Raw genomic sequence first — 24,621 nt, 5'->3', positions numbered from 1 at the left:
AGCAAACAGTTCAAAAATGCCATTTTTAAAGTAATAGGCACAATACTTAGGAATACTACAGTGTACAAATCATGATGGTTAGTTTCTTATGGGAGGTTTGGGTCTTACACTATGCTAGAAACAAACAATACTGTGGCTTAACATACAAATGGACCAGATTATCTCAGGGACCGCCTTCTGCCGCACAAATCCCAGCGACCGATTAGGTCCCACAGAGTGGGCCTTCTCCGGGTCCCGTCAACTAAACAATGTCGGTTGGCGGGCCCCAGGGGAAGAGCCTTCTCTGTGGAGGCCCTGACTCTCTGGAACCAACTCCCCCCAGAGATTAGAACTGCCCCTACCCTCCTTGCCTTTCGTAAGCTACTCAAAACCCACCTTTGTCGTCAGGCATGGGGGAACTGAAACACCTCCCCCGGGCATGTACAATTTATGCATGGTATGTTTGTGTGTGTGTGTTTGTTCGAAAAATGGAGTTCTTTTTAAATTTTTTAAATTATATTTGGATTTGTTATGAATAGCCGCCCCGAGTCTGCGGAGAGGGGCGGCATACAAATCTAAATAATAAATAAATAAATAATAAATAAATAAATGAACATGCTGCATTTATTTTGCTGTATCATTTTGATTTTCTTGAAATCATTTCCTAATTTGTTTCTTTCTCAACCGAAATTTGGTGCTCCCACAGCATTGTACAGAGACCTAAAATAAATTTGGGTTACTTTTTTAAATTGTTTTGTGGCTGGGAAAAGGTCAGCTGCAAAGTCTGTCATTAAGGACTTCAGTTTCTAAATCGGGATAGGCAAAGTTGGCTCTTCTATGACTTGTGGACTTCCACTACCAGAATTCCTGAGCCAATCATGCTAGCTCAGGAATTCTGGGAGTTGAAGTCCACATGTCATAGAAGAGCCAACTTTGCCTATCCCTGTCCTAAGTCAATCCTACTATTTCCCCTTCACTGCACTTACAAATAGGTGTTAGAACTCCCATTGGAATCAGTGGGAACAACAACAGAGAAACTTAGTTAAAGGGGACAAGTCCTTCACTGAAGTCATAGGTAGTGTTGGGTGAACTGAACACCTGACATGCCTGTATAAAAGGCAGGACCATGCGGTCCATTGCCATTGAAAGAGCTAGTAGTTAGTTAGGGACAGTGCTGTTGCTGCTGCTGACAGAGAGAGAATAGGTTGGGGAGATTTCAAACATCAACTAGGCTGCATCTGCTGGCTGCTCCACTAAAAGGGAGAAAAGAAGAAAAAACGTTTTGTGGGCAGGGTGCCAGTTCCTCTCTCCCCAAGTTCCAGTTCTAAAGTGTGCCAATTTGATCTTGTGGGCATAACAGCCTAGCCATCCAGCCAGGGCACCAAAAGAAACAGACTTTGGTGGGCAGGATGGCAGTTCCTCTCTCCCCAAGTTGCATTTTCCAGTGTGCTAATTTGATCCTGTGGGCATAACAGCCTAACCATCCACACTTTCGTGCGGAATTTAAAAGGGGGCGGTCATTCTTGTGTTGCTGCTACTGACCTCTGTCAATTTAATTTTGGGTCAACCACAGGGCCACTTTCTTTTTCTGCATCTCCTTTTTCCATCTAATGAAAAGTGCCTAGTGCTCTCTGTCAGTTTAATTTTGGGTCAAACACGGGGCCACTTTCTTTCTCTGCATCTCCTTTTTCTATCTAATAAAAAACCTCTAGTGCTCTCTGTCAATTTAATTTTGGGTCAACCACAGGGCCACTTTCTTTCTCTGCATCTCCTTTTTCCATCTAATGAAAAGTGCCTAGTGCTCTCTGTCAGTTTAATTTTGGGTCAAACACGGGGCCACTTTCTTTCTCTGCATCTCCTTTTTCTATCTAATAAAAAACCTCTAGTGCTCTCTGTTAATTTAATTTTGGGTCAACCACAGGGCCACTTCCTGTATCTGTGATTTTAATGTTTTTCTGCCTAATATAAGGGCTCTACTGCTGTCTGGGCATTTAATTTTTACAGGGCACTTATTTTTCAAATTCTAGGTCCACCTGAATGACGCACCTTCTTCTATTCCCAATTTGCTTTGGCCAGTGTAACTGCAGGGCTTCAACCATGAAGAAAGCCACAAAAAGGGACGTGGCCGTGATGCTGGTGGCGGTGGTGGGGGAGCTGGTGCTGCAGGGGCAGGGAGAGGGCGTGTAACATCTGCACCTCAAACCCTTATCTGTGGTGCAAGCAGGCGCCTGGGTTTGGGGCCTATATTGGCAGGCCACAAAATTGCTTCTAGAGTGGTGAGGCAAGAAGTTGTAGATAATATGGCATGCAGTGCTACCAGTTATGTGGTATTGCCTTCTACACACTCCACCTCAGCTGCGAGTTCAGAGCCCTCGCCATCACCCCCCCTCAAAGCAGTAAAGCCGTCTCAGCCAGAAGCAGTGGAGTCTTTAATGCTCTTCGATGACACTTGTAACTGGAATGCCATGGGCCATCCACCTGCCCCATCCCCAGTTGCAGACCTTGGGCTTCCGGATAGCCAAGAGCTTCTGCTGGAGAAAGAGGAGGTGTCCAGGGCACCATCAGGGAAGACCACGATGGAGGATGATGCGACCCAAATCCCTGCTCCTGACGCTTACCGCAGTGTTGAGGCTGAGAGGGAGGCTAGCGGGGAGGAGTGGGTGGAAGAAGACAAGGTGCTAGATCCCACGTGGACCGAAGGCTGGCAGAGTTCAGAGGAGGAAGAGACTGTGGTGGTCCCACAGTCCCAGGCAGCCAGCAGAAGAGCGAGAAGGGTGCAAACCATCAGCGCTCAGTCTGCTGGTACTACTGCCCACCGTGGCCAGGACCGAGCGTGCTACATGTGCCACAAAGAATCTCACCAGTGTGGCATTTTTTCAAGCAGTTTACAGATGACAAGACAAAGGTCATTTGCACGCTCTGTCACCAGTCCCTGAAGCGAGGGAGAAGTGTTAATAATCTCAGCGCCACCTGCGTGACCAGGCACCTGAATACAAAACATGAGCTTCAGTGGCAACAGTACTTTCAAAGTATTCAAACGCCTGGGTCTTCCTCTCCTGCTATGGCTGCCTCGGCCCATGCCACCACCTCCCCAACAAGGCCACCTGTCTCTCCCCAAAGGGAAAATATAGGATCACCAGCACCTTCACCAACAGCAGCACCACCACCACCACCACCAGCATCACCACCACCATCAAGCCTGTCTATACTGTCCCAGGGAAGCTTTCAGCTGTCCATCCCTCAAACTTTGGAGAGAAAGCGGACGTTTGGCCCATTTCACCCATGAGCCCAGGCCCTGAATGCCAGCATTTCAAAGCTGCTGGGATTTGAAACGCTCCCCTACCGCCTGGTGGAGACAGAAAGTTTCAAGAATTTTATGGAAGTGGCTGTCCCACAATATGCCGTTCCCAGCCGCTGCTACTTTTCACGCCACGCCATCCCTGCCCTGCACCAACATGTAGTGGAGAAAGTTCGGTGTGCACTGCGCAATGCTGTCAGTTCCCGCGTAAACATCACCACCGACACATGGACCAGTAAACATGGCCAGGGCCGGTACAGCTCTCTCACTGCCCACTGGGTAAATGTAGTGGCGGCTGGGAATGAGTCGGGAAGCAATTTAGCACATATCCTTCCACCACCCAGGATTGCTGGACATCAGTCGGTGCCTGCTGTTGCCTCCTCCTACTCTGCTTCCTCCTCTTCACCCTCCACACCCAGTAACCGCAGCACAGCAACCTCCGACTTCAGAACAGCCATGGGGAAACGGCAGTAGGCGGTGCTAAAACTCATCTGCTTGGGCGACATACCACACACCGCCCAGGAGCTATAGACCGGCATTCAGGGGCAGACAGACCAGTGGTTGCTGCAGACAAGGGGCGGATGAACATGGCCACAATGTGGGAAAACCTATTCTATCGTCCCACACATCCACCACCATCGGATGTGATGGCCCATACCAGAAGGCAGAACGTGACACGCATGGTGGACGACTACCTGTCCACGCGTCTGATGGTACTTATTGATACCTCCACCCCTTCAATGTTTGGGTAGGTAAATTGGACACGTGGCCAGAGCTTGCCCTCTATGCCCTGGAAGTGCTGGCCTGCCCTGCATCAAGTGTCCTGTGCGAGCCTGTGTTCAGCACCGCAGGAGGGGTCATCTATCCGCCTATCCACAGACAACGTGGACATACTTACATTCTTTAAAATGAACCAGGCGTGGATCCCATGGGACTTGGCTGTGCCACCATCTGAGTGAGTTGTTAGAGCGTTTGAAACCACCACCAGCACCTCCTCCCCCCCCCCCCCCCCGACAGCTGTAAAATTCATCTTATGCATGTATATAATCAGGTATATTTTTATGGAAAAAGTTTGTGTATAGTTTGTATTCGAATCCTGTCAATGCTATAACTGGAAGTGCCCATCAATAAAATTATTTTTTGCACAGATGTTTTTTGAGAGCGTAAATGCATGTTCCTTCCAAGGTGTGTCACCTTTTGAAAAGCTGAGATATGCAGGTGTATTTTCATGGAAAAATTTGTGTGTGTTCTCAGTTCGAATCCAGTCAATGGCTGAACTGTGCATCTGGCCAGGAAAACAATTATTTTTGGCATAGATGGTTCCTGGGAGCCTAAATGCATGTTCCTTCCAAGAAGTGTCACCTTGGGAAAAGCTGAAATGCTATGCACCAGGCAAATTGGGTTCGGGTTCAGGTAACTCACCCGAACTTCACGGCAAAGTTTGGCCGAACTCGCTGAACCCGAATCTCGTTGGGTTCGCCCAACACTAGACATAGGCAAGCAGGGAGGGATTAATAAATGTATAATCCATTGCCATAAAATGAATAAAACTTTTCCTGGATGAGACAACATTTCTACCAATACAATTTAGCAAATTGAAAATAAATCCAGACAAAACATAAGAATTCTGGACAGCTGAAAATTGACAAAAATGTGTTTCCTACAAATTAAAAAAGACTTGGCAACTTAATATTTGAAAAATTAATGCACTTACTGCCATTCAGCGCCTTGCGTTAAGATTGGCTGGTGGAGTGGGCTGCTATTTCCTGCAGGTTGGTTTAGCTCAGGAGTCTCCAAACTTTGCAAATGTAAGACTTGTGAACATTCACTGGCTGGAGAATTCTGGGAGTTGAAATCCACAAGTCTTAAAGTTGCCATGTTTGGAGACCCTTGCCTTAAGCAAAGCACACGTTTATACCATTTTTGCATTCTTATGATTGAACAATAAGTGAAATCTAATTCTTGATAGTTTTTAAGGTGTGGTTAATATTAAACATATGCAGAAATAATATTTTGCATCCCTTCCCACAGTAGTAATTCTCAGTTTGTGGTGAACATAATTTTACATTTTATACAGCCTATTTAATGGGTCATAAGGAGAGGAAAGTATAACATTCTTTATTTTTCTCTTTGATATTTGGAATGTTTGGAATTGTAATGAATATAATTTTATCAATAAATAATATCATTATTAACTATGATATCAAGTTTTATTCAACATACAGTTTAACACAGATATAGAGAAAATAGGAGATGGAGGGAAGAGGGGTACGAGGGAAGGAGAGAGGCAGAGAGAGATACAGAAAGAGGGGGGAGATAGAGCGGGAGAGATACAGAGATAGGGGTCTGTCCTAATGACCGGCTGGGTAGGCATAACGGGGGGGGGGTGTCATGTGACTGGGTGGGAATGAGTGATATCGATTTGCCACACCCACCCAGGTTTTGTGGCTCCCAGTGGGTTTCTTTCTGTGGGAAACGGGTCCAAATGGCTCTTTGAATATTTAAGTTTGCCTACCCCTGTTCTAAGACATCGTCTTCTGAAATCACTACAGTTGAATCCCTACAGCTGGAAACAATACTACATCCACCCATACTATTATATTGTGAGCTGCCTTCTGAACAGAAGTAGCTATTCAAATGGTCAGCGGCCTCCTTATTCCCATCAATGTATGTATTATCTCCAGTACTGTACTAAGCTTTGTGATGCTGCAGTTTTTCTTCTTCCTATCACTAATATATCTGAAAAAGGTTTTCTCCCCCTTCTTCACAGATTTGGCAATTTCTTCCTCTTTTGAGGCTATAGCAGCATTTATTATCTGTTTCGCCTCCTTTTATCTCATTTTATACACCTCTCTGTCAGCTATGCTTCCAGACTCTTTATACCTCCTACAGGCAGATTTTTTTTTTCATTGACTATAGCACTTACATTTATGACCTTTACAGCATTCCGATGGATATATGATCAAAATTCAGCAGCTTGACCACTGGCATATACTATATTACTTATGGTTGCAGTGTCCTGGGATCATGTGATCATAGCGGTTTCTTCTTCCCTTTACCTTTAGTTATTTGCCTTACATACAGTCCAGTACTTTGAAATCCAATACTTTGGTTGTAGTATAGGATTGCTCAAAATCAGTTTTTACATCAAACCACAAACATAGGTGGTCACTGCAACCTAGGTTTTCTCCCAACTTAACCTCTGAAACCTGGTTCCCATTGGTAAAAACTAAATCTAGAATATTCTCCCCTCTAGTTGGTGTCTTAACCAGCTGTGCTAGAGCTGCTCCTGTAAAGGCCTCCACTATATTCTTGCTTCTGCATGCAAGGGCACTGGGGATATTCCAGTCAACATCAGGCATGTTGAAATCACCCATAACCACAATATCTTCCTTTACTGCCATTTGGGTAATTTCATCCACCATCGTTGTCATAATCCTAAAATTGCCCTGGAGGCCTATAGACCACCCCAAATCTAATGTCCATCCGCTCAAGGGAACCCGAGCAGCGGGAAGAGAAAAAACCGTCCCCTCCCCCCCTCCGCCTTGCTCCCTCCCCAACGGCCACTGCCAATCCATCCGTCTCGAGAAGCCCACCTGCCCGGATTGGGTCAGAGAGAGGGGGGCTGAGGACCACCGTTGAAGTCCTCCTTGGAGTCCCCGGTAGAGGGAATGTCGGGAAAAGGCTTGAAAAGAGCAGGCGGAGCGCCAGCCCACCCCCACCCCCGATGGGAATAAGCCTCCACGCTCTGGCGCCCTTCCAATTCCATTTACGCCAAGCCCGCCCCCCATCCCAGATCACCCCACCACCACGCCCGGCCCTCCTCCTCCTCGGCAGCCACAGCCTCCCACCCCGCGGCAGACAGGCCTTTCAACTGGTTCCTCACCTCCATGGCCGCCGCTTCGGAGCCGCAACGAAGAGGGGGGGAGACCCCTACCAGACTCTCCCCCTCCCCCTGCTTTCTTCTTCTGGGCTCAGACCGGAACCGGAATGGATGCCACCCACCCAGGCGACGGCCGAGGACGCGTCACTTCCGCCCCACGTTGCCTCACGCCTTCCTTTCCTCTATGGTCAGGGAAGCGTTGGGTCGAGAGAAAACAGGATTGAAAAAGAGGGGGGGGATGGAAAGGGAGAAAGGGTTTCCCTCCCCCCGATTTTTAATTTCTCTCAGGCACCATTTAAGTTGGGAAGCGGTAGTGAAAGAGGAAACACTCCAAAGCGGGCCCGGCCGCTGCCTTCGGAAACCGGCGGATGTGACGACAAAGCCAACGGTTACATGGGAGGGCGTGAATTTATAATTTCCGCGTTGTCCTAGAGCGTCGCCGTCGCCTTTTGAGGCTGGAGAGGGCCTGCCAGGACGAGACAAAGGTTTTTTTTTCTAATCCCTTCAGCTTTCATTCAAAGAAACCGGAAAAGGAAAACCAGAGCGTCCAAGTGGGAGCAGAGCGGCGGTTGGGGCCGGGCTTCTGTGGGGCCTTCGGCGCCATGTCCTATGCTTACCTTTTCAAATATGTTATCATCGGGGACACCGGTAGGGGAGGAGCTGAGGGGGGGGTCCTAAGGCTTTTGTGGGGCAGGGTTGGATGACGAGACTGAAAGGAAGGGAGTGGGCGGGTATCAATGAAGCCGCTTTCTCACCCCAGGGTCGTGCCAGGACCCGTGCTTGCATTAGGTTAGATTTTACGAGTAAATTCGAGGTTTTGTGCCAAACCAGGATCTGGTCTCATTCAATCCCTAGGTTGACCAAGATTGGATTGGGGGGTGGGGACTGTGACAAAGGGAAGAAACGGACATTGAATCTATAATAGGTCGTCTAATCTAACCGTAGAGGTAGTCTTCAACTTGCAACAGTTCGTTTAGTGACCGTTCAAAGCGACACTGCCACAAAGTTAAAAACGTCACTGAAAAAAGTGACTTACGCCCGTTTTCCCCCACACAATGACCTTTGCAGCATCCCTGCATTGACAGGATCAAAATTCAGGCATTTGGCAACTGACTGGTATTTATGATGGTTGCAGAGTTCCCATGGTTGTGGAATCCCCTTTTGTGACCTTCCGAGGGGCAAACTCAATTAAACAGTCAGATTCCCTCAACAACCGGGTTATCCGCTTCACTGCTTTGATGATTCACTTAAAAACTGTGGCAAGAAATGTCGTAAAAAGAGGGACAACAGAACTGAATGAAGGTGTCATTTAGGACAGAAATTTGGGGCTCAGTTGTGCTTATAAGTCAAGGACCGGGTGGCTGAGCAAACAATTGCAGTAATTCACTTAAAAACTGGTGGGAGAAAGGTCATAAAATGCAGGCAAAATTTACTGAACAGATGTCTTATTTAGGAACATATATTTTGGGCTTGATTGTGGTCGTAAGTCAAAGTACATGTAACAAATTTACCAAGTTCGCTTAAATTCACTTAAAACACGGTGGCGGAAAAACGTCATAAAATACAGCAAAATTCTACAGAACAAATGTCTCACTTAGCAACAATCTTGGGTTTAATCTCTAAGTATTATTATTATCATTATTATTATTATTTATTAGATTTGTATGTTGCCCCTCTCCAAAGACTCAGGGTGGCTCACAACAATAAAAACAGTACAAATCCAATATTTAAAAGAATTTAAAACCCCTTCATATAAAAAGCAATCATACATCTCACACAAACCATGCATAAAACAAAAACGGTCCAGGGGAATCAATTTCCGCATGCATGACAACAGAGGTGGGTTTTAAGGAGTTTGCGAAAGGCAAGGAGGGTGGGGGCAATCCTAATCTCTGGGGGAAGTTAATTCCAGAGGGTTGGGGCCGCCACAGAGAAGGCTCTTCCCCTGGGTCCTGCCAGACGACATTGTTTCGATGGGACCCGGAGAAGGCCAACTCTGTGGGCTGTACATTGTTTTTCAATTTGGCCACTGCATTCTGGGAGGAAACTGATCTTGCAGTTTGTCTTCGACTTACAACCATTGATGTAGTAGCTCTTCAAAGTTACCAAGGCACTTTAAAAAAATGACTTATAACCGTTGTTCACGTTTATGACATTTACAGCATTCCGATGGTCATATGATCAAAATTCAGCAGCTTGACCACTGGCATATATTATATTATTTATGGTTGCAATGTCCTGGGATCATGTGATCATCTTTTGTGATCTTCTGACAAGGACAATGGAAAAAACCGATTTACTTAACAATTATGTTACTAGCAGTGATGGTTTACTTAGACAATTGTGGCCAAGAAAGATCACAAAATGGGAGGAAACTAATTTAACTGTCCTGCTTGGGAAGTTTGGGCTCAGTTGTCGAGTTGTCGTAAGTTGACTCCCTGTAAACAGTGATTCCTTTTACGGTATGTACCTCTCCCAGGACTGCTTTTAAATCTTCCAAGATTTCTGATAAGACTAAAGGTACAGTATAAAACAATCACAACAAAGGTTACATTTGTTTCACCACTGGGTTGAAACAAACATAACCTTCCTTCTGTTCTATAGTTTGGTATTTTATCTCTATTATAGCAGACACAGAAGTGGGTCTATTAAAAGGTTAGGAAATGAACCATTTAAAATTACTGCTTTAATGATTATTTATTTATTCATTCATTCATTCATTCATTCAATTTTTATGCCACTCTTCTCCTTAGACTCAGGGCAGCTTACAACATGTTAGCAATAGCACTTTTTAACAGTCAGCATATTGCCCCCACAACTCGCGTCCTCATTAATACAAAAAGAAGTCACTAAATATATAAACACACTTTATAGAGCCCTGCATGCCTATCTATCTATCTATCTATCTATCTATCTATCTATCTATCTATCTATCTATCTATCTATCTATCTTTCTATCTATCTATCTTTTATCTATAATATATCATATTCTCTATTATATCCTGTCATATCTATATCATAACTGTCATATGCTATCTACCTACTTATCATATCTTTGATATCTACCTATCATCTATCTATCTCATATCTATCATATCTCTCATATGTCCATCTCATATCTATTCATCTATAATATCTATCATATCTACCATATCTATTATCTATCTTATCTATATCAAAAATATCATATCTATCATCTGTCTTAAATCTATCATATCAATTATTTATCTCATATCTATTATAGCTATTTATCATATCTATATCATATACTGTATATCTGTCATATCTATCTCATATATCTATCATATATCCATCTGTATCATATCTATATTATTCTATGGAACACTGCTTTCATTCACTCCCCTAGTCCTTTTCACTACAGTTCTCAAGAACCGAAGAAGCTTCTTGAATCAGAAGCGAAACATCTTCAAGGAAAAACCAAGTCCAGTTGCCTCTTGGAAAAAGCACCTTTGGGACAACTATGACCTGGATGATTGAGAATCACCACAGGCAGCTTTTCAAACACAATTTTGAACTATTTGTTTCTCGGTAAATCATCAAAAATTGTTAGTAAGGTGATGGATTGAGATGAGATTGGCTAGGCTCCCTTACATGCACTCCTACTGAACTAACAGGACATAAGAAAAGGATTGGAAAGGGCCTTGGATGTTTTCTAGCCCAACCCCCCCACTCAGGTAGGAAATTAGGAAGTTAGGTCCCACAGAGTGGGTCTTCTCCGGGTCCCGTCAACCAAACAATGTCGTTTGGCGATACCCAGGGGAAGAGCCTTCTCTGTGGCGGCCCCAGCCCTCTGGAACCAACTCCCCGCAGAGATTAGAATTGCCCCCACCCTCCTTGCCTTTCGTAAGCTGCTTAAAACCCACCTCTGCTGCCAGGCATAGGGGAATTGAGATACACTTTCCCCCTAGGCCTTTAAAATTTTATGCATGGTAAGTCTGTATGTATGATTGGTTTTTATATAATGGGTTTTAACTGTTTTTAGTATTGGATTATACTGTTTTGTTACTGTTGTTAGCCGCCCCGAGTCTGCAGAGAGGGGCGGCATACAAATCCAATCAATCAATCAATGAATAAATAATAAATCCTATATCATTTTAGACAAATGATTATCCAATTTCTTCTTTGAAACTTCAAGCATTTACAGCTTCTGGAGGGAAGTTGTTCCACTGATTAATTGTTCTAACTGTGAGGTAATTTCTCCTTAGTTTTAAATTACTTCTCTCTTTGATTAATTTCCATCTGTTGCTTCTTATCCTGCCCTCGAGTGCTTTGGAGAAATAGCTTGACTCCCTCCTCAGTATATAGTTCAGTTATTTGAAAGCCTGGCGTCCCCCACTTCATTTAGTCAACTTGCTGCCACTTATTTAGTAATTGTTTGAAGTTACAACAGTTCTGGAAAAAGTAACTAATGACCATTTTTTCACACTTAACGACCATCCCCATAGTCACGGATCAAAATGTGGCCATTTGTTTATTCTATGTTTTTTATTTAGATTTAAATTGCTGCCTTTTTGCACATGGTGACTCGGGGGATTCCAAGAATGAAAAAAAACATTGTATCAGAATAATAAAAGTCATAAAAGAGAGAATTGCATATAATTTAGGCAGATTTATAATGGTTGCTGTGTCCTTGGCTCGCGTCTTCACCTTTTGCAACCTGACAAAGGAAGTCAATGGGGAAGAATAAAACAGAGCAGAATAGAATAGAATATAATTCTTTATTGACAAAGTGTGATTGTCTTTAGTGCATATGCTCTTAGTGTACATAAAAAAAAGATAATTTGTCAAGAATCATGAGGTATGACACCGTGATTGGCATAGGGTGTAAATTAGCAATCAGGAAACAATATATTAATATAAATTATAAGGATACAAGCAACAAGTTACAGTCATACGTACAGTCATAAGTGGGAGGAGATGGGTGATAGGAATGATGAGAAGACTGTAACAGTAATGCAGCCTTAGTAAATAGTTTGACAGTAATGAGGGAATTATTTCTTTAGCTGAATGATGGCATTTGGGGAAAAAACTGTTCTTGTGTCTAGTTGTCTTCGTATGCAGTGATATATATAGGGTTGTTTTGAAGGCTGGTGTTGAAACAATTTATGTCCAGGAGGCAAGGGGTCAGTAAATATTATTTATTTTATATTAAGCCAGATTCACTTAACTACCATGTTACTAATTTAACAACTACAGTGATTCATTTAAAAAATTGGCAAGAAATTACCTCGTACCAGCGCTTTTTCAAATTTGGAAACTTTCAAAAGTATGGAATTGAAGTCCCAACCATCTTAAAAATTCCCAAGTTTGAAAAACACTTCTGCATATCTTTCATCCAGAGAATATTATGGGATGGAAAGCAAGATGAAGATCATGAAACTACTTTGGGAGTCTATTTCCCTCTCTAAAGGAAGTACAAGTAGTCCTCAACCTACAACCACAACTGAGCCCAAAATTTCTGTCGTTCAAGGGCAAAATGTGCTAAATGAGGTTTTGCCTGGTTTTGCCAGTTCTGTTGCCGCTAAAAAGGCAGGTCAGCCCTCTTGTTAAGTGAATCTGGCTTACCCAACTGACTTTGCTTGCCAGAAGGTCATGAAAGGGGAAATCATGTGACCTTGGGACACAGCCACACTTATAAGTGTGAACTACTTGCCGAGCATCTGAATATTGATTACATGATCATGGGGGAGGGGGGAGGGCAAATGCTCGAAATGACATAACTGAAAAATAGTCTGAAGTCACTTTTCACGGCTGTTGTAACTTTGAATTGTCACTAAGTGAACTGCTGTAAGTCAAGACCATCTGTATTTTAAGCAAGTTTTTCCTATTGCTAATTTGACTTCCATTTTTAGAAAATTGTTATTTGTTGTTAAATCTATCTATCATCTATCTATCTATCTATCTATCTATCTATCTATCTATCTATCTATCTATCTATCACCTATATCATTTACATCTATCACCCATATCATCTATCTATCATCTATTATTTATATCTATCATCTGTCTGTTTGTCTATCATTTATAACTTATTTGTTTGTCTTTATCAATATCTATATCTACTATTTATCTATCTTCTGTCTATATCTATTCTATCATATATCATTTATCTATATCTACCTATCAACTATAATCTATATCTATCATCTATATATGTCATCTATCTATCTATGTATCCTCTATCTATCTATTGCCTATATACAATAATTTACATCATCTATATCATCTATCATCTATCATTTATATCTATAACTATATCGATCAATTGATTGATCTGTCGGTGTGTCTGTCTGTTTATATCATCTATCTATTACCTATCATCCATCTATCTATCTATCTATCTATCTATCTATCTTTCTATCTTTCTATCTTTCTATCTTTCACAATTACAGGCTGCTTATCTCCCTCAAAGAGGAACTCTTTATGACTTACTTCAAAGCAGAATATTGTTTAGAAGGCTTTATGCAAAAGAGTCCAACTATCTAACATGCAGAAAAAAGAGCAAAAATAGGATTTACATTTAGTAAATCAAGAACTTTCTAATTCACTTCTAATTATTCTATAATTCAGGATCCACTCCTATATCTCAGGGAAATGTGGTTTATTAAACACCAAGGGATTATAAAGATAAACAGGTTTGTTTCATCAGTTTGGACTAATAAAGAGTATAAATGCATCAGTAAATCATTCCCTAGAGTGCTTATGTTAGGCACAAATCTCTTTTTTTAATGGAGGAGTTTACAATAATATTTTATCTTTTTTTTTAAGGTGTTGGGAAATCATGCCTCTTGCTACAGTTCACAGATAAACGGTTTCTGGCTCTTCATGATTTGACAATCGGTGAGAATCAAACCCAGATGTCTCTGTGAGTCTTGGGGAAACCATAATTGTTGGAATTGTGCTTGCTAAATGTCCTATGGCGAGAAAGGTCACTGTTATTATTACATCACGCAGTCCTAGGTGCTTGGGAAGAGCCCGACTGGTGATGAAATACGAAATCCAGCATAGTGATCTCGTTTGCTGTGTTGTATTGACATAATAATAATAATAATAATAATAATAATAATAATAATAATAATATATTATTAGATTTATATGCTACCCCTTTCCGAAGACTCGGAGCGGCTCACAACATTTTCTTCGGTTTCCATTTTCTATTTTATGTTTATGTTATGTCATCTCTATATTTCAGTAGCTCAGTATCTTTATATCTCTGTCATTCTGTAAAATAACCTTCTGAGACAATATAAATCCTCATCTTCAAAGACATAGTCTCCACATGCAGATAATTAAAGATGTTCGCAGTCATAACAGCCACAACAGATAAGATGTTCCAAGAGCCAAGGCCAACAATTATTTATACATCCAGCGAGATCTTCCCCTACAAAAATTTCTCCAACAATTTCTTTGTTAGCTAATTTTCTTACTTGATTAAAACATTTTACTAAAATCAAAAAAGTACAATAGTCCAATTTTAAAAATCCTCAGACATTGGGCTTTTACTGTCCTTTCAAAAACTTTCCACTGTAGCATTGGTTGCTAAATAGCTGCTTCCTTTCTATTTTTTTCCTGAACTTTTGTTCCCATTTAAAATCAAAAAAGAAAAAACAACAATCGGCCAAATCACTGACCAGAACCATTCTTAGTTCTGTTATTCTCGCTCCAGCACGTTCCTTAATTCCTCTCTACAGAGGACTCCAATCTTTCTTTTAAATCCTTTTGTTGCGTTGTCAGCACAGTTTCGTTGGCTTAGACATGGCAGCCTACCCGATTTCGCACCATAGCCGGTGGAGGACAGGCCAGTTCATCTGGGGGGTATGCCGACCAGTGTTCCCTCTAAATTTTTTTTGCGGTGGGCGGAAAAGTATAGTGTCTGAGCGGCAGTCCTTTCGGGACTGGGCGGCACAGAAATATTAAATAAACAAACAAACAAACAAACAAATAAATAAATAAAAAACCCACCCTGTTTTGCCTCAGAGAATTTCAAAATAAAATACTGTACTGTGTGTCTATAACAGTGAGCTCATAATAGGGCAACTCTATCAATATCAAAATGCCACTTAAATAGTTGAGCTAGTTTCAAACTAGATTTTGATTTTCTTTCTCTCTTCCTTACTCCCATTCTTTTTCTTTCTCTTTTCCTTCCTCTCTTTTTTCTATCTGTTTCTCTCTCTTCCTCTCTTCCTCTCTCTCTCCTTCCCTCTCACTCTTTCCCTCTCGGCTTCTGGGCAGGTTTGGAAAACTCTGAGTTGATGATGATTTTTAAGTGAGCGATTGCTCACTGCTCAGCTTAGAGGGAACTATGATGCTGACCCCAAACCAAGCCCCCGACAGCATCTGAGATGGGGGCATTATGCACACGCGCAGGGGAAAGCATGGAGGCGTGCATACGTGTGTGTGTGTGTGAATGTGTCCAAGAAAGGTTTGCCATCACTGCCCTGTACCATTTCAGACAAGTGGTTATCTAATCTCTTCTTAGAAACTTCCATTGTTGGAGCATTCACAACCTCTGGAGGCAAGTTGTTTAAAGGATTAAAGCACATACATAGTCAATTTAAAAACTACATTTTCCATAACACATCTAGCTACCCAGATCAGGCATTAAATAAATATATAGAAAATAAGTAAATACCTTAATGGTGCTGCAATCCTTATACAGTGGTACCTCTATTTAAGAACTTAATTCGTTCTATGACCTTGTTCACAGTAGAAAAGTTTGTAAGTAGAAGCAATTTTTCCCATAGGAATCAATGTAAAAGCAAATAATGCGTGCAACCCCATTAGGAAAGAAATAAAAGCTTGGAATTTGGGTGGGAGGATGAGGAGGAAGAAGAGGAGGAGGACAGTCGCTGCCGAGGGAAGAAGGTGAGGTGAGGGAAATTTTAAAAATCCAAAATTTTAAAGCTTAAAAAAAGGCATGAGGCTGCCTCCCATACACTGTGCCAGAGAGAGAAACCCCAGGCGGGCAGGAAGGTGGAACTTCCCGTTCCTTTGACTAAAAGGTGGTTTATCTCCCCCACCTCCAGCAGCATTCTGAAGGCCAAAATTGTTGGCCTTACTTTTCAGTTCCAGTCCACGGGGCTCGCAAAGATAAGGTCTCGGCTGAAAAGCAGGTGGGGGTGATGTGGATGGGGCAGCCTCGTGGTCCTCCACTGGCCAGATTGTTTCCTTGATACAACAGGTAAACATGAGTCCTAATTTCAAAAAAGTAGTCTATCACCCCACCTTCAAGGTGTATTTAAATCTAGATTTTCCAACAATCGGTGCCCATGTCTCCGTGGTTATTCCTTCTTTTGTTCTTGCACTTGTGCTTGTTGGAACTTCACAAACTCTTCAGTCTGTTCATTCCAGTCTTTCCCTAGATTTCCCCCCCCCCAATTCTTGCTTTCCTCATTCAAATCTGGGGATCATGCCTAGAAAGGGGTGCAACTGGGAGCCCAGTCCAACGAGGCTGGTTCCCCATCAAATCTCTTCCTCCTTCATTTCCTCACCAGGTGTGGAGTTCGGAGCACGGATGATTACCATTGAAAACAAAAAGATCAAACTGCAAATTTGGGATACGGTGAGGAATCCTTTTGTGTGGTAATGGAAGGGAGAGTGGGAAAAGAGATCCCCGGGGTTGGGTATGACCAGAAGGAGCAAGGAACAGTTGCTCTCAGCTACCATCTCACTTGCACAACTGTGGCTCATGTTTTAGGCCTGACACATAATTCTGGGTGCTTGTCTTTTGCTCCAAAGGCTGGCCAGGAATCCTTCCGTTCGATCACCCGTTCGTATTACCGAGGAACAGCTGGGGCGCTCTTGGTCTATGACATCACCAGGTGAGCCCCAACCATAACACACAACCTGGAAGTTGATCAGGATCAGGTTTCATTGTTTCTCCCAGCGGTTCCTATTTTTTTTGTTTGTTCAAATGAGAGATGCTAAGGGTCAGCATCTGAGAGAAAGTTTCTCCCAACATTTCCCTTCTCTTAGCAGGATGCTAAGATACCTGACTGTCTTTGCAGTGTTTTTTGCTTTTATATCATTTTCCAAGAAGCAAAATGTGTAACAGAGAGCGACAGCACTTATATTGGTGAATTCTCCTCGCCAATTCTTGAGAACATCCTGTTGTTAAGAATTGGTGTACCACCTAAATGAGAGCACATGCCAACCAGGGATAATGTCCTACATCATCCTGGTGATATGAACTGGATGAGACCATGTAAGTATGTGAAGCCTGCTTGAGGTTGTCAGTTTGCTGCATACATTGAGTCTGTCATCTGCACCTCTATAACTGTCTGGTTTGGTGCTGCAACCCAACAGGACCGACACAGACTTCAGAGGAGAATCAGAATTGCAGAAAAAACAATTGCTGCCAACCTGCCTTCCATTGAGGACCTGTATACTGCACGATTCAAAAAGAGGGCGGGTAAAATATTTACTGACCCCTCACATCCTGGACACAAATTGTTTCAACTCCTACCCTCAAAACGTCACTACAGAGCACTGCATACCAAGACAACTAGACACAAGAATAGTTTTTTCCGAACGCCATCACTCTACTAAACAAATAATTCCCTCAACACTGTCAGACTCTCTACTAAATCTGCACTTCTATTCTACTAGTTTTTCTCATCATTCCTATCACCCATTTCCTCCCATGTTGACTGTATGACTGTAACTTGTTGCGTATATCCTAAGATTTTTTATTAATATTGCTTCTTCATTGCTTATTTGACCCCTATGACAATCATTAAGTGTCGTACCACATGATTCTTGACAAATGTATATTTTATTTTATGTACGTTGAGAGCATATGCACCAAGACAAATTCCTTGTGTGTCCAATCACACTTGGCCAATAAAAATTCTATTCTATTCTATTCTATTCTTTTCTACAATCTCTACGTCTTCTATTCTATTTGCCATTCTGTTCCATTCTATTTCTACCTCTGTCTCTACATTTTCTATTCTATTCGCCATTCCATTCTATTTAGAATAGAACAGAACAGAATAGAGTAAAATTCCTTATTGGGCAAGTGTGATCGGACACACGTGGAATTTATCTTTGGTGCATTAGCTCTCAGTGTGCATAAAAGAAAATACATTTGTCAAGAATAATGAGATACAACACTTAATGATTGTCATAGGGTACAAATAAGCAACCAGGAAACAATATTAATATAAATTGTAAGGATACAAGCAACAAGTTACAGTCATACAGTCATAAGTTGGAGGAGATGAGTGGTAGGAACAATGAGAAGACTAATAGCAACAGTAATGCAATCTTAGTGAATAGTTTTACAGTGGTGAGGGAATTATTTGTTTAGCAGAATGATGGTGTTTGGGGAAAAACTGTTCTTGTGTCTAGTTGTCTTGGTGTGCAGTGTATTGTTTTGAGGGTAGGAGTTGAAACAATTTATGTCCAGGATGCAAGGGATCAATAAATATTTTCACAGTCTTCTGTGAGCCGCCCCGAGTCTTCGGAGAGGGGCGGCATACAAATCTAATAAATTGAATTGAATTGAATTTTGCCTCATGCAGTACAGTGTTCCCTCGATTTTCGCGGGTTCGAACTTCGCGAGTGGCCTATACCACGGTTTTTCAAAAAATATTAATTAAAAAATACTTCACGGTTTTTTTCCTATACCACGGTTTTTCCCACCCAATGATGTCATATGTCATCACCAAACTAGTAATTTTTGCAAATAAATAACAAAAAAACATTATTGTTAATAAATAATTATGTTTATAAATATCAGGATCACTAAGTGTCTTATTCAATGGTGAGTACCAGTAATAATGGTGAGTAAATGGTTGTTAGGGGAATGGGAAATGGTAATTTAGGAGTTTAAAGTTTTAAAGGATGGCTTGTGATGCTGTCCATAGCCAAAAATGGTGCATTTACTTCCGCATCTCTACTTCGCGGAAATTTGACTTTCGCGGGCGGTCTCAGAACTCATCCCCCGCGGAAATCGAGGGAACACTGTATACAGATACTCAATGGAAGGCAGGTTGACGGTAATTGTTTTTTCTGCAGTTCTGATTCTCCTCTGAAGCAGTGTTCCCTCTAATTTTTTTGGGGAGTGGGCGGAAAAGTATAGTGTCTGAGCGGCAGTCCCTTTGGGACTGGGCGGCACAGAAATAATAAACAAACAAACAAACAAACAAACAAACAAATAAAAAACCCACCTTGTTTTGCCTTAGAGAATTTCAAAATAAAATACTGTTCTGTGCGTCTATAACAGTGAGCTCATAATAGGGCAACTCTATCAATATCAAAATGCCACTTAAATAGTTGAGCTAATTTCAAACTAGATTTTGATTTTCTTTCTCTCTTCCTTACTCCCATTCTTTTTCTTTCTCTTTTCCTTCCTCTCTTTTTTCTATCTGTTTCTCTCTCTTCCTCTCTTCCTCTCTCTCTCCTTCCCTCTCACTCTTTCCCTCTCGGCTTCTGGGCAGGTTTGGAAAACTCTGAGTTGATGATGATTTTTAAGTGAGCGATTGCTCACTGCTCAGCTTAGAGGGAACTATGCTCTGAAGTCTGTGTCGGTCTTGTTGGGCGGCAGAACCAAACCAGACAATTATATAGGTGCAGGTGACAGACTCAGTGATTCCTCTGTAGAACTATATCAGCAGCTCCTTCGGCAAATTGAGCTTCCTGAGTTGGCACAGAAATAATATTCCTTGTTGTTCTTTTTTAATGGCTTTTTTGATGTTAGGTGACTATTTTTGGTCTCGCGATATGATAGAACTCTCTGCTGTTGGTATTGTTTTGTCTAGTATTGTAAGAGGTGGTAGGATGGGAGGGTTTCTCCTAAAGTCTATCACCATTTCTACGTTTTTGAGTGTGTTCAGTTCCAGATTGTTCCGCTCGCACCATGAGGATAGTTCCCATTTCCCATACCATACTTTTCTACTATTTTCTGCATTTTTCTCACACTGTCTTCTGTTAGAGCAGTGAAATACCGTAATTATTATACCAGATGTTCCTGTCTGCCATGACATTTTGGAACTGTAGAAAAAGATATGAGCAGATCAAAAGAGCATTCAGGTTTGGTCTCCCAATGAGTTGAAATCCAGTTTCCATAACAATGCCTGGGAATCTTGCAAGGTGGAGACTAGCACATCTAGAGAACAGTCCAGATAGGAAAAACTGATAAATAGAAAGCTGTCTCAACCAGTCTGTTAGCCTTGGCAGCAGCCAGAAATAGATTCTGTGTGGCACTGGTATTCAAGCCTTAAAAAATTCCACCAGAACTCTACAATGCAATGGCATGGTTTTCCAACATGCTTTTAGCTTAGAAAATAGAATAACAGAATTGGAAGGGACTTTGGAGACCCTATACCAATGATGGCGAGGACATGCATGTGCCCACACCCATAATACAATGGTCTCTCCTGCACATGCGCCCAGATGCCCTATTCCAGTGATGGCGAACCCATGGCACAGGTGCCAAAGCTGGCACGTGGAACCATATCTGCTGGCACACGATCCGTTGCCCTAACTCAGCTCCAATGTGCATGTGTATGCCAGCCAGCTGGTTTTTGGCTTGCACAGAGGCTCTGGGAGGGCATTTTTGGCTTCCAGAGAGCCTCTGGGGGAATGGGGGAGGGCATTTTTAGTTCATTTTGGTTTCCATTCAGGAGCCATGGCCAATGCTTATTATCTCATTTTATTCTTTTGATATTGCTTTGAAACTTGCAAAGTAAAGGGGAGAAGGAAAACGTTTTAAGTAGTCTCGGAGGTCTCACACTCTTCATATGGGAGACTTTTTCCTACGCATGGCACTCATAGCCAAACCTTGGAAGATTCTACCTACAAATTTACAAAGAATTGGGGTAGCTTTCCAAGAGGAGTCCAGCTTATTTGGCTTCTGTCTGGCAAGCCATGCCGAATGCTTATCTTAATTGTTCGATATTAGGTTGGAAAGCGGGAAGGAAGGAAACAAGGAAGGGTTTGAGCAGACCTGGGGTCTCATCGGCGGTGGGTTTCAAGTGTTTTTACTACCGGTCCACTGGGCGTGGCTTGGTGGGCGTGGCAGGGGAAGGTTACTATGAAATCCCCATTTTCTCCAGATCAGCTGGGACTGAGAATGGATGGGGTGGGGCCAGTGAGAGGTGTTATTTAACGGTTCTCTGAATGGTTCAAAATTTCCACTACCAGTTCTCCAGAACTGGTCAGAACTTGATGAAACTCATCTCTGGGCCTCATGCCCTTTATCACAGAGACTTTTCCCCTCAGGGACTGTGCATCAGAAGTGGGCTGCTGGGGGTTTGCAGGGGTTCAGGACAAACACTAGCTAAGATTCTGTACAGTTCGGAGAACCTCCAAATCTTACTCCTGGTTGGCCCCACCCACCTTGTCCCTCCCAGAAATCCCCATGCAGCCTCTTTGGGATGCAGGTAATTGCAGGGCACACATGGACGGTGAAAAATGGGCCTTTCGGAAGTTCGGGTAGGCCTCCAGAGGGCCTCCAGAGCCTGGGGAGATCATTTTCGCACTCCTGAAGGCTCGAAGGAAGCCTCCAAAGTCTGGGGAGGGAAAAAACACCCCCCTTCATGGTGCAAAAGGCCACACTTACCCAGCAACCGGGCAGAGAACCCCTTGCTAACATTTTTGAAGCCCACCCCTGGTCTAGATGCCAAGTGGCAATGGAAGTGACACACCTCTCCAATCCCGTGTTCCTCCAGCACAAATTCTGGGGACAAAGAGGCTTGGAGAACATGTTGCTCCAGGAAGGTTTGATCGTTTTCACCTTCAATTTGACTTTTGAGATTTTTTTTTCCTTTACCCTGTGCAGGCGGGATACTTTCAACCATTTGTACGCCTGGTTAGAAGATGCTCGGCAGCATTCCAGTCCCCACATGGTGATCATGCTCATAGGCAATAAAAGGTAAGGGCAGGGGGCGGAATTCAAAAATTTTAACAATGGGTTCTCTGCCCGGTTGCTGGGTGGGCATGGCCATGATGGGTGTAGACTACTCTGTCTCCTGCATCATGATCGAGGGCGTTTTTGCCCATTTCTGGACTTCCGGAACTTCCGGGAGGCCCGTTTTTCACCGTTCCCAGGTGGCTTTCCTCGATCCTCCAGAGGGCGAAAACGGCCTCCCTCAGGCTCCAGAAACCCTTCGGAGGATGGAAAGGGATCCCTTTCCAGACTTCCGGAACTAGGTAGAAGCAGATATTTCTCTCTCTGGGCACAATAGAATGGAATGGAATAGAATAGAATAGAGTAGAACATAATTTTATTGGCCAAGTGTGATTGGACATACAAGGAATTTGTCTTTGGTGCATATGCTCTCAGTGTACATAAAGGAAAAGATATGTTTGTCAAGAATAACAACACTTAATGATAGCCCGGGACAAACAAGCAATAAAATCACATTAGGAACCAGTGAATATAAATTGCAAGGATACAAGCAACAAATTTACAGTCAAAGAGTCATTAGTCGGAGGAGATTGGTGATGGGAATGATGAGAATATTAATAGTGCAGACTTAGTAAATAAGTGTTGAGGGAATTATTTGTTTAGAAGAATGATGGTGTTTAGGGGACAAAATTGTTCTTGTGATAGTTGTCTCGGTGTGTGGTGCTTGGTAGCATTGTTTGGAGGGCAGGAGTTGAAACAATTTATGTCCAGGATACAAGAAGTCATATTTTCACAGCCTTCTTTTTGCAGTATTCAGGTCGTCATTGGAAGGCAGGTTGGTAGCAATCATTTTTTGTGCAATAATGTCTTCTCAACAAAGCTCCGCATTGGCAACAGGAAGGGCATCCGGCCATTAAAACACTCTGCTAGCTCCATTCAGTTGTCCAGACTCTACCCCATTAGGGATTATGGGGTCCTTAAATAAAGATGATGATCGCTATTTCTTTGAGGCTTTTAAGCTCTTGCCCCCTCTTGACCATCGTGTTTGCCACTTTTTCTGTAGTGACATGGAACACCGGCGGGTTGTGCAGAAAGAAGAAGGGGAGGCTTTTGCACGGGAACACGGCATGGTTTTCATGGAGACATCAGCAAAGACAGCAGCCAATGTAGAAGAGGTGAGGATAAAAAAAAAAAGTCAGAAATTCCAGCATAAATTCTTTCGAATTTGTCAGGTAGATAGTGGAGGATGTAGAATACCTCGTGGTCTCTTTCTTACTTTCAAATATCTCTTCTGATATGAGATGATTAGGAGTCTATTCTACCGGATTTTACACTGATCTTGAATTTTCCTTTATTTCTGTTTGTTGCTCCCAGGCCTTTCTCAACTCAGCTAAAGCCATCTACAGAAAGATCCAGCAGGGTGAACTTGACATTTCCAATGAGGTGAGCTGGACAGAAGCCTCTCTGAGTGTCAGTCACACCCGTAGTCAGGAATTCAATCATGGGACACAGCTGCCGTATTATAATTAATCAAGGAGAGAAGCAACCTAGAACTAAGGAAAAATTTCTGTGGAACAACTTGCCTCCAGAAGTTGCTTCATGGGGCCTCTATGCAGCCTGTTTTTGGTGGGCAAAGTGCTGCTGGAAGCCGGGGAGGCTGAAAATGGGCAAATCTGGGGCCTCACAGCCCATTTTTGGCTGGAAAAGTGCTTCTGGAGGCCAGGGAGGCGAAAAATGGGCCACTCTGGGAACTCACAGACCATTTTTGGCTGGCAAAGTGCTGCTACAGGACAAGGAGGTTGAAAATGGTCCGCGTGGGGGCCTCATAGCCTGTTTTTGGCCATCAAAGTGCTGCAGGAGGTGTCCAACATGTCTTCTCCCCCCACCCCCACTGGCCCACGGTGAAGAACTAGAATGCTGATTTGGCCCTCGAAGCAATCCAGTTTGGTGCAGAGTATAAGCTTAGGGTGGTCAGGGCGACTTTGTTTTCAATGTTTACATGGATAAATCTCCTTTCTTCTCCCCTTTCCAGGGAAATGGGATCAGGATTGGCTCTATACAACCAGCAGTTATTCCAAGTGGAACAGCCCTCCGCCCAGGACCACAAGGCTCTGGGGACCGATCAAGCTGTTGCTAACTTTGCTTGAAATCCTGACTGGCCCATTGAGGCTGGGAACAAACAGAAGATGGTGCCTTTTATTTCTTATTCAAACAGTACTGTGAGAGGCAGAGAGGCAAGGATTTTTCAGTCCAGTTCTCCTTTTTCCTTTTTATATGAATTTAGGGGTTAACCTGAATCTAATCTTTGGCTGGGGGCTAGAGGGTCCCTTTCCAAATTGTCCCCATCAGGGCTGTCTGGCCTTTCTTCTAGAAGAAAAGGTATTTATTTCCCCTCCTCCAGTCTGGCTTTATGTCTGCAGTGACTGGTTGAGAACTTTCTCTGCCGTGGGCCCGTTAAAATTTGGTGGGAGATCTTGCAGGTCGCCATACCTGATTTTAATATTAAGCTGTGATGTTTGTTTTTTCCACTTCCTATTAAAAGTTTTCACATTTACTTTTATTGACTTTTTTTTTCAAGGGAGAGGG

The 24,621-nt window shown here is 42.8% G+C and overlaps 2 protein-coding genes across 4 annotated transcripts in view; one reads left to right on the top strand and one right to left on the bottom strand.

Moving 5' to 3' along the window:
* Positions 1 to 7,544, bottom strand: part of TOX4 (TOX high mobility group box family member 4) — a 46,905-nt gene extending 39,361 nt beyond the window's left edge. The window contains exon 1 of one of the 2 annotated variants that reach the window (XM_070729005.1): positions 7,164 to 7,544. In XM_070729005.1, coding sequence (XP_070585106.1) covers positions 7,164 to 7,169 — 6 coding nt within the window. In that variant the 5' untranslated portion in view covers positions 7,170 to 7,544. The remainder of the gene's footprint in view (positions 1 to 7,163) is intronic. The other variant, XM_070729006.1, reaches the window with a different exon arrangement.
* A 111-nt stretch (positions 7,545 to 7,655) lies between these two features.
* On the top strand, positions 7,656 to 24,589 carry RAB2B (RAB2B, member RAS oncogene family). 2 transcript variants are annotated; one of them, XM_070729008.1, is made up of 8 exons: positions 7,656 to 7,808; positions 13,950 to 14,021; positions 16,676 to 16,743; positions 16,920 to 17,002; positions 21,967 to 22,059; positions 23,099 to 23,210; positions 23,410 to 23,478; positions 24,068 to 24,589. In XM_070729008.1, exons 1-8 carry the CDS (start codon positions 7,763 to 7,765, stop codon positions 24,170 to 24,172), a joined length of 648 nt encoding a protein of 215 aa, XP_070585109.1. In that variant the 5' UTR covers positions 7,656 to 7,762; the 3' UTR covers positions 24,173 to 24,589. The 2 variants fall into 2 exon arrangements, with proteins under 2 accessions (XP_070585109.1, XP_070585108.1); XM_070729007.1 differs by lacking the exon at positions 7,656 to 7,808 and adding an exon at positions 7,825 to 7,949.
* Positions 24,590 to 24,621: the final 32 nt, after the last annotated feature.

The sequence above is a fragment of the Erythrolamprus reginae genome, chromosome Z, assembly GCF_031021105.1.
Source record: "Erythrolamprus reginae isolate rEryReg1 chromosome Z, rEryReg1.hap1, whole genome shotgun sequence".
Taxonomy (NCBI): domain Eukaryota; kingdom Metazoa; phylum Chordata; class Lepidosauria; order Squamata; family Dipsadidae; genus Erythrolamprus; species Erythrolamprus reginae.
Note: the sequence above shows the minus strand (reverse complement) of the source record. Positions and strands in the feature narration are given on the sequence as shown.